The 9,966-nt window shown below is 35.1% G+C and overlaps 2 protein-coding genes across 2 annotated transcripts; one reads left to right on the plus strand and one right to left on the minus strand.

Moving 5' to 3' along the window:
- Window positions 1–439: 439 nt before the first annotated feature.
- On the plus strand, window positions 440–2,448 carry LOC131644366 (plasmodesmata-located protein 2-like). Its single transcript, XM_058914849.1, has 3 exons — window positions 440–1,476; window positions 1,878–1,985; window positions 2,108–2,448. Exons 1-3 carry the CDS (start codon window positions 690–692, stop codon window positions 2,113–2,115), a joined length of 903 nt encoding a protein of 300 aa, XP_058770832.1. The 5' UTR covers window positions 440–689; the 3' UTR covers window positions 2,116–2,448.
- A 1,400-nt stretch (window positions 2,449–3,848) lies between these two features.
- LOC131644365 (pentatricopeptide repeat-containing protein At1g25360-like) lies at window positions 3,849–8,244 on the minus strand. The gene is made up of 4 exons (XM_058914848.1): window positions 5,612–8,244; window positions 5,342–5,493; window positions 4,855–5,053; window positions 3,849–4,394 (listed from the first exon to the last, which is right to left on the minus strand). The coding sequence occupies exon 1, from the start codon at window positions 8,148–8,150 to the stop codon at window positions 5,763–5,765; it is 2,388 nt and encodes a 795-aa protein (XP_058770831.1). The 5' UTR covers window positions 8,151–8,244; the 3' UTR covers window positions 3,849–4,394; window positions 4,855–5,053; window positions 5,342–5,493; window positions 5,612–5,762.
- Window positions 8,245–9,966: the final 1,722 nt, after the last annotated feature.

The raw sequence follows: 9,966 nt of genomic DNA on the forward strand, positions 1-9,966 counted from the left end.
CTTGTTAGAACACTCTTTCTAAAAAAGATACATGAAGCTAATGAGGATGAGTTGGAGTAAAACTTTGTATTTCTGTAAAAAAATAAATAAATACAATTTTTAAAAAATTGAACCCTTATTTTATTTAATTTCACTTCTTATTACAACATCAATTTATCAGATCTACTACATCACTTTTCTAATTTTAATTTATTTCAAAGACTTTAATATATATATATATATATATATATATATATATATATATATATATATATATATATATATATATATATATATATATATATATACATAAATTATTTTTCATAAAAGAATTAACATTTATTGCATAAAAAAATATAAATTTAAAAAAGGAAAAGAAAAGAATATCAGAAGTATCACTTGAAGTGGAAGTGAGTTTTACAATAAATGAGAAAGAGAGTACTAGCATTAATTAATAATCTTGCAAGCCTAAACTAGTACTATAGTAGTATAGAGGCATCATAGCATTCACATTAACCTCTCTTTGCATTTCATCCATAGTAAATGAATCCCAAGGCACTCTACTCACAAACAAAAATCCAACCATGAACCCAAACAAAACCATTGATTCTTTTCCTTAACCTGTCCCCCCTCTCTCAATCTCACAAAAAACTTCCAACCTTCAAAACCATGATTTAGTTATCTCTCTCCATTCTCAAAAAACCAAAAAAATGGGTTTTCCCAAATTGTCCCTTTTCCTTCTTCTCTTCTTCTTCTTCTCCTTCCTCCTCCTCACACCCCATTTCTCTGAATCATCATCCTCTTCAGATTACACAACCTTAGTCTACAAGGGTTGCTCAAACAGCACTTTCACAGATCCAAATGGTGCATACTCACAATCCCTCTCAGCACTCTTTGGCTCCCTCGTTTCACAGTCCACAAAAACAAAGTTCTACAAAACCACAACCGGTAATGGCCAAAACAGCATCACAGGTATCTTCCAATGCAGAGGAGATCTCACAAACTCCGATTGCTACAACTGTGTTAGCAAACTCCCGGTTCTCTCGGACAAACTCTGTGGCAAAACCATAGCTGCTAGAGTCCAGCTTCTAGGCTGTTACATGCTGTACGAGGTTTCTGGTTTTCCTCAAATCTCAGGGATGGATATTCTTTACAAAACATGCGGAACAACGAATGCTGCTGGAAGAGGGTTTGAAGAGAGGAGGGACACTGCTCTTTCTGTGATGGAAAATGGGGTTATTAGTGGTCATGGTTTTTATGCTACTAGCTATCAATCTATGTATGTTATGGGACAGTGTGAAGGTGATGTTGGTGATTCTGATTGTGGTGAGTGTGTTAAATCTGCTGTTCAGAGAGCTCAAGTTGAATGTGGAAGTTCTATTTCTGGACAAGTTTATTTGCATAAGTGTTTCATTAGTTTTAGCTATTATCCTAATGGGGTTCCAAGGCACTCTTCATATGGTGGTTCATCCCCTTCTGGTTCTTCATCTTTTACTGGTAAGAACTTATATCCAATCACTCAGAATTAGTAGATAAGATTGATTTGAATTCTGGGTCAGTAAAAAGTTTTCATTTTTCTTTGTTGTTATGTTGAATCTGTTTCTGTGTTTTCCATTTGACATCTTTGAGAATGGACCAGACATGTGACATGCCATAGACAGTAAAATGTGACACCTTATCATTTTGGAAAAGTTGAATTATTGATTCGAATCACATGCGTCGGTGTCCAGTAGATGTCTGGACACCGGATACGCCTTCAATCTCGAATTTACATGCTATATAGAATTCCATAGTTGTTCAGACTTTAAAGCATTGGTGCTATTTTGTTAAATACTAGTACTTACTATGAATGAAACATGAATTATTGAGTGATTTGTGGCTAAATGATGCAATGACAGGACAAAATACAGGGAAGACAGTGGCTATAATATTAGGAGGTATAGCTGGGGTGGCGTTTTTGGTTATATGCTTGCTATTTGCTAGGAATTTGGTCAAGAAACGTGATGGTAGGTGTTGTTTTGTACATGGTTTATATATACTTTGGAATCAAATTTTTTTACTTAGTTTATAGTACTTTAATTAAAGTCATGCTTATGCTACATTTTGCAATGTTATTTTGTTTGTACAGATTATTGACAGTAGAAGAAGATGGTTTACTTTGGAGGCAGAATTGTTGTTGAGGTGATTGATGATATATATCTTTTGGATGAAAGAGATTTGTGGTAAATAGACTTGAGAGATAGAGAAAGCATCTAGGACTGTTGAATGTGGGGACAAGACTAATTCTTGTAGTTAGGTAAGAAGATTTTGTTGTGAAAAAAAGGGTGTAATTAGCTCATGAAAGTGAGATTTTTTTTGGTATTATTACAAGGGAAAAAGGATATACCCAGAAGAATGAATGTTTTGGATGAAAATTTTGTGTCTTACCCTTTAGCCATGTGAATGATTCTCTTTTTCTTCGTCTCCTTATACTATTGACTCTTCATTTTATTTGATAACTTTAACTTTTTAAAAAGTTGCATGTAGCGCTTCTTTCACTCTTTCCCTTTTCCTTTTACCCCCCTCCAACTCAGCGCTTGTTTGAAACTACGATGACTTTGACGAAATTACAATGACAAAGTGTGTCCGGTGTCTTACACACATTAATGTCCGGCTCGACACTGACTCTTGTAATTACATTTGATTGGTTCGTTTGTTCAAATTTTTATTGGTGTGTCTGTGCTTCATAGTTGTACATTATAATTTTTTTGTCAAACTTAAGGAAAATTGAGAGATGTTCTCAATTACTCCCTCCGTCTCATAATAAGTGTCTCATTTGCACTTTTCCTGTGTCTCAAAATAAATGTCCCTTTAGAATATCAATGCAACATTTATTAATTTTTTCCACTACTATACCCCTATATATTAACTTTTACGTTTTCCAACTACTCCGCTACCTATAATAAATAAGGGTACTTTAGTAAATGGTATTAAATTTATCACTAAAATCAACACATCTAATCATTTTCTTAAGAACCGTGAAAAGTTCAAATGTGACACTTATTATGAGACGGAGGGAGTATTTTGCTTTTTGTGTTTAGTGTGGACAATGACAGATACATAACTTCACAAGTCAAGACTCTAAATATTGAGGGGAGAAGGAAAAGTAGGCACAATATTTTTGGGGTCTACTTTATGATATTAACCTCAAAAAGGAATCGTTTCGCATTACTAGCATGTGACTTCTTTTAAGGCTTTGCTTTCCTCTCACGTTCTCTTGGAAAATGTTTTGGCCTGTTTTCTGTTTTTCAGTCTCTCACCAAATCGAGGAGGGTGAAAAAATGCCATTATATACTTTCCAATTCTTTATTGATTTTGATTGATTAACAGATATTTTAATGCTAACCAACTTTTCCTACTATGACGATTACGCTTAAGCAGGCTTATGCACCACATAAATTAGCTTCAAGCTTTAAGAACTAAACAACTTTTGTAATTTTAAATATCAAAATTTTGATCTATCTACTCTCAAGAACTGAAAGTTCATTGGAGTGGTCCAATTTTTAACAGAAAATTAGTGTCAGCATCTGACCTTTTCCAGTCCGAAGTGCTCAGTGATTCAAAAAAGCGAAGAGGCATTTTCAATGAGTCTTGGTTTGAGCAAAAAGATGCTTTATTTGATACTATCATTATCAAGTGAGTACGATGCTTCTGTGGCCTAAATATATATTGACACAAAAATAGCACTATATCAAATTCCTCAGTAAATTTATTTCATTGCTGTCAATTTAAAAAGATTATGCTTTAAGCCAATTGCTGATACCTCAATTAAAGATTATGTGGATTATTTATTTTTCTTTCAATTTGACTACGGACTAAGGAAAAAGAAGTTGTTGAAGAGGAATTCATTGAACATGTGACAAAGGAAGCACAGAATTGTTTATTACAGAATACATATTTCTACGTTGCTTTAATACTGCCGAGGAGACACTATAAAGTCCTTTCCTCAATTTCAAGCGTTATAGAGATAGATATATCTATGATTTTCACTTTATGTATGATAGCATAAATATGAAAATTTATTAATTTTATCAGATCCTTGAGGCAGCCCAAAAAACAGCAGAACCCAGAAGGAGATGCGGTAAAGGCCATTACTTTAGCACCATTGTCTAGCACTCCTGAAAAGAAGTATATGTGTGCAATCAGGATGATTCTCACTGCTATTTTTGGTTGACTGGCCTTCAACTTTGAAAAGACAATAACAATAAAACTAAAAGTACTCCATAAGAATGCTTCTTTCCTTGTTTGTTGTGCATCCTCGGTTAGTTCAGTTAGAATCTCCACTTCATACTAGAGTCCAATGTCCATATGTTGGATTGAAAAAGCTCCTCTAAAGTAAGCTTCTTTGTAAAATCACCAGGCAGCAACAAATCCACCTTTAAATTTTTGTGAATAAAGTTTAATTCACATAAACTTCAGGATAGAATGTGGAATTACTGATCTCACTTTTCCTTTTACAAAAAGGTTTCGTTTGAATAAACAAGTTAGTTAAGAACTTAGTATATACAAGTGTTTATCACATCATTTTTAAGCAAGAATTATTTTTATAACAAAAGATAAAATAAAGTCAAACTATCTTAATAGAAGTTATAAGTTGATATTATAAGTTAGTCAGAAGCGTTTTTTTGAAAATAAGTTGAAAACAACTTATGAAGGTATCTTAAGCTGATTTTGTAACTCTCTCAAAGTGTCACAAACACTTATGTCAGCAAATAAATACAAATAAGTCAATTCAAACATGGTCCGAGTCATGTTTATAGAGAGCATAACTAAAGCTTCTCAGACATTTACTGATACAGTGTTGTACTTTAGGCAGTTCTTTGGTTTTACTCTTACCTTAACATTGATGAGCACTGAACAGAGAATCGATCACAGGGTACAAAATTCTGTAATCTGTCCCTTTTTCAAATCAAAGAAGCTACGGCATTAGCACCGCCTCATAGCTCCTTCCACCCTGCCAAATTCATGGCCACCGAGATGGCATGCAACACTACAGCTACCAACCAGAAGGTACTGCTGTGTTTAATCACTGTACCTGATACATAAAAATACAAACACATGAACCAAAAAGCTGAAACAAAAAATAAAGGGAAACTGAGGGAATATGAGGTTGGTTTGGTGGTTGTGATGGGGGAGTTAAGAATTTGAGTGATAAGGAGGTTGAGAGCTCGATCTCCACTCCCAGTATAATGTTAACAATTAATAACAATATTAACATTGATTGTTTCTATAAATAAAGGGAAACAGAAGTAAAAATGATAGCACGTATGACATGGCATTTGCTATAGAGGCACAACATGAACAATAAACTGATTTTTCTTACCACCTCCATTCCTTATGACATGAAATAGCAATAACCAACTCTAGCATTTGTGTGCAAGGAGGTGCAATAGGAGAAGACAAATTTCCAACCAGTAGACCGCCAAAACAAACTGAGGATCATGGACATCCATTCCAATGTGGCTTTGGCATGTCCTGTAAACAGTAGTTACTGAAAAGATGAGTCATTCAGTTTAGCAAAAGCAAATAAATTAGAATCACAGAGAGAAAGAGAAGGGAGGTAAAACAAGTATTCATAAGACCATCGACCAACCTTTTGGAAAACATTTTGGGGCCAATATCAGTCTTGATTTTGAATTTCATATTGTGAAAGCTCCAGGCTCCATTCATATATATTCAAAATCCACTTGATCAATTTTGACATTCGTTAACCTTTGATGACAATCAAATAACAGAACCTCTTCCTACCAGTAGTTGCCGCAAGAACATTCTCCATTTCTAAAATGATGAAACCTCTTCCTATCTCTCACAACTATCTCTCGTCCAACTACTTTGGAAATAAATTTGAATGCATTGTGGCAGTCTCCACATATTCTCAAATTTTTGAAAACACGAATCGTAGCTCCCAAAGGAAGCTTCATAATTCCGTATACAACAGCCAGTTTTTCACTGTGGGTAGACAAGGCTTGTTCCTTATGCTCAGATTCCATATCATGTAATACAAACTTTGTATCAGGAACATACCCCAATTTCCTCATTTCATGTACCAGTTGCTCCAGATATGTGTACACCGCTTGTACCTCAGGGTGTCTAGCATCATCAGCCAAAAAGACATGGACCATGTTTTCGACCTCAACCCAACTACAACCAGGTTCCTTCTTCACTCCTCGTTCCCTCATCAGCAACCTCACCCTAGCCACTTCGTCCCACTGACCTAAAGCAGCATACATATTGGAAAGAATTATGTAGGTTCCGTCTTGCTGTGGAATAAGCTCAAGGAGTCGGTCAGCAGCTTGAATGCCCAATTCAATGTTCCCATGAATCCGACAACCAGCAAGAAAAGCTTCCCAAATTGGCGCACCGGGTTCAAAAGGCATTGATTTGATTACACTCTTTGCTTCTGAGAACATACCCGCACGACACAACAAATCAATTAAACGGGCATAATGATCCTCTCCGGGGGTTATATTGTAACGAGAGCACATCGTATCAAAATAATGGTGTGCCTCTTTGACCAAGCCTGCATGGTTGCAAGCAGTAAGAATTGTGAGGAAAGTTATCCTATCAGGCAAAATATCTTCCTTCAACATCTGTTCAAAAAGCTCAATGGCTTGGACACCATGTCCGTGTTGTGCAAGAGCTGCAATCATAGCATTCCAAGATACTGAATCCACATAAGGCATTGTGAGAAACACGGATTCAGCAGATTCAACAACACCACATCTCGCGTACATGGTAATCAACGCATTGCCTGCAGAGAGGCCTGAATCATGGCCCAATCGAATAACCTGAGAATGAATTTGTTGTCCATTGTCCAACGACCCAAGAACAGCACAAGATGTAATCGCCCCCGCATAAGCATAATCACAGGGTTCTAGCCCCTCTGACTTCATCTGGTTGAACAGCTTCAAGCCTTCTTCTCCAAAACCATTTTGCGCCAAACCAGATATCATTACTGTCCAAGTCAGCACGTTCCTCTCTGGCATCTCCCTGAAAATAGAATGAGCTTCCTCAATGCGTCTTGCATTGACATACCCCGACAAAACAGCATTCCAGGAAACAATATCTCTCACAGGCATTCTATCAAAGACTCGCCTCGCCTCCACCATTCTACCATACTTAGTGTAGAAAGTAATCAAAGCATTACTAACAGACAAAACAAAGTGCTGTGATGGCTCCACCACTGTCCGGAGAATATAACCATGCACCTGTCTTCCATAATTGAACATCCCCCTCCTCACATTACCAGAAGCACATGCACTAATCAAACTGGTGTAAGTATACTCATCCTCCTGCATTCCCATCGAATGCATTCTCCTGAACATGTCAAATGCCTCTTCATATAAACCACGTCGAACATAACCAGAAATCATAGCATTCCAAGCAACATCAATAGGGTAAGTCATTCCATCAAGAAGCTCCCGCGCTGCAGCGAGATCATCATTCCTCACATAACCAGCAATCATGGTAGTCCACGAGGGTTCATACACCTGATTCTTAGGAGCCTCGTCAAAAACCTTCCTAGCAGAATCCATCAACTGAGATGATTTCACCAAAGGCGAAGAAGCACAACAAACATAGCAACTCAAAAGCGCATTCAAAACAGAAGGTATCGACATTGTTCCCCATTTGATAACCTCACAATGCAGCATTTGACAATGCCACTCCTCGTCTGCTATAATGGAGAGAGCTGAAAGCACACTTGAGAACGTAAAAGGATCAGGCAAAAAGCCTTGTCTTCTCATTTGAACAAATAGATTGAGTGCAGTGTTACCATCGTTACCGTGAGAGTAGGCAGTGATCATGGCATTGTAACTGACTGTATCACGAATAACGAGTGGGATGGCGTTGAAGAGTTGTCGAGCGAGTTTGATATCACCGGAGGAGGAGTATGCGGAGAGAAGAGTGGTTCTGGCGACTATATCTGGTTTGGGAATTTTATCGAACAGTTTGCGAGCGTAAGTAATGTTGGAGGATTTGCAGTAAAAGTTGATGAGACGGTTGAGGATGAAAGTGTTTGGTTTGAAACCGGAGGTGAGGATGTGTGCATGGACAGCACGTGCGACGGTTTGAGTGGCGGAAGCATGGTTTAGTTGGGTTAAGTAACGGTATGCCATGTCACGAACGTCCATGTTTTTGTTGGAAATGAAACAAACGCGATACGATGCTGTCGCATGCAAACCATATACTGAACTTCAGAGGACCTTTTATTACTACCGCCACTTTTTTATTTTTTGTGGGAACTTACAAATTTGTTTTGTTCTGTTGTAAAATATTTAAATACTTGAATTACAGAGGACCTTTTATTACTATCGGTTTAATTTATTTTGATTCAATGCAAGGTAGAGAGAGGACTTTATAAAAAGAAATTAGATTTGAACTTTTCAAAACATAGAAGATTACATAGCCTAAATTTGTTTGCTGTGACCAATCGTTAATTGGTCCAGTGGTGATTGGCGCTGGACTTGGTAGGGAGAACCACTGTTCGATCCTCCGTAACTGCGATCGGGAGAAGTCTTATTAGACTATATAAGACTATCTACAATGGTTATTTAACATCCTTCTTTTTACACTTCATTCAACATCTTACCCGACCACTTTTATTTCATATTTTTATTTTATTTTATATTTTTGTGATTATATATTAATAACAATTGTCGATTGAAATTAAATTAAAATAATTAAGATTTAAATATTTTATTTTGATTTTTTTCTAATTTAATAATTTATTTTTATTTTATTTTTCTAATTTAATAATTTATTTTAATTTTAATTTTCTAATTTTATATTTTTAATTAATTTTTTATTTGCAAAAAATAAAGACGAGATATAGAGATACAATAGATTCAACTCACAATTAATAATTTATTGGAGGCTAAATAGAAAAATTAGAGAGAAAAATGAATTTTTTCCTTTGTCCAAATCAAACGAACCGAGACTCTATTTATAGACAAAAACAATGATAAATTTTAAGTAAAATAAAAATAAATAAAAAATTGATTTTCTATAAAATGATTAAGGTGAGATAAAAATATAAATAATCACATGCAACGACCAATAAGATTTTGCAAAGTATTATAAGTGGCTCCCTTTAACACAAATTAATCTATGTCACTTTTAACACCTCATTCAACCATCCATTACAAGCAATCAATTATTGAAAAATATATTCAACATCCCCATTACAAGTGGTCTAATACATAAAAAAATAGCATGAAAAATCGGACAAGTCAATAACTGGAGTCAATGCACGTGCCCAGCTTCTAAATAGTTAAAACTATTATGCCTCTACGGTGTGCCCTACTTCATAGTCATTTTCTATAATAAATTTTAGTGGAGCCTTTACAACATTAGACAAGTTCCATATTATTTGCATGTTTGATTTGATTTTGAGATATTTGGTTAGATAAAAGTATAATTGATTCTGTCTCTAGAATTGATTCTATTTAAAACTAGAATTTGTAGCTTCTGCCTCCAGAATTGATTCTGAATGATTTTTACATTGTAATTTATTATTTAACTCACTTTTACATAAATGTATCCAAACATAAATCAATTATGCTAAACTCAATTCTGATAAAATCAATTCAACCAAACTCAATCCTGTTAGAATCAATTCTATTCACCGCCAATCCAAACACAGTCACTTAAATCTAAAGTATATAGGTGGACTCTAGAGGCACGCCTGATTAAAATCAGGGTAATGCTATTAGGACACATGTTAAAAAATTTATAAATAGAAAATTTGTCTTGAATAAAATAAAAAATAAAACTATTTATGTATTTGTAATAAATTCAAATCACAATTTTTAAGATAAAGTTTCTTAATTTAGTTCTTAACATGCGTCATTAAGTTAGTCTTAAAACTAATAAGCTTCTAAAGGTCGCCGAATGAAAGAGATAGAAAAATCTTGTGACATTTGTTCTTAGAAAACAATTGTCTTATAA

This window comes from Vicia villosa, linkage group LG1 (genome assembly GCF_029867415.1).
Source record: "Vicia villosa cultivar HV-30 ecotype Madison, WI linkage group LG1, Vvil1.0, whole genome shotgun sequence".
In the NCBI taxonomy this organism is placed as follows: domain Eukaryota; kingdom Viridiplantae; phylum Streptophyta; class Magnoliopsida; order Fabales; family Fabaceae; genus Vicia; species Vicia villosa.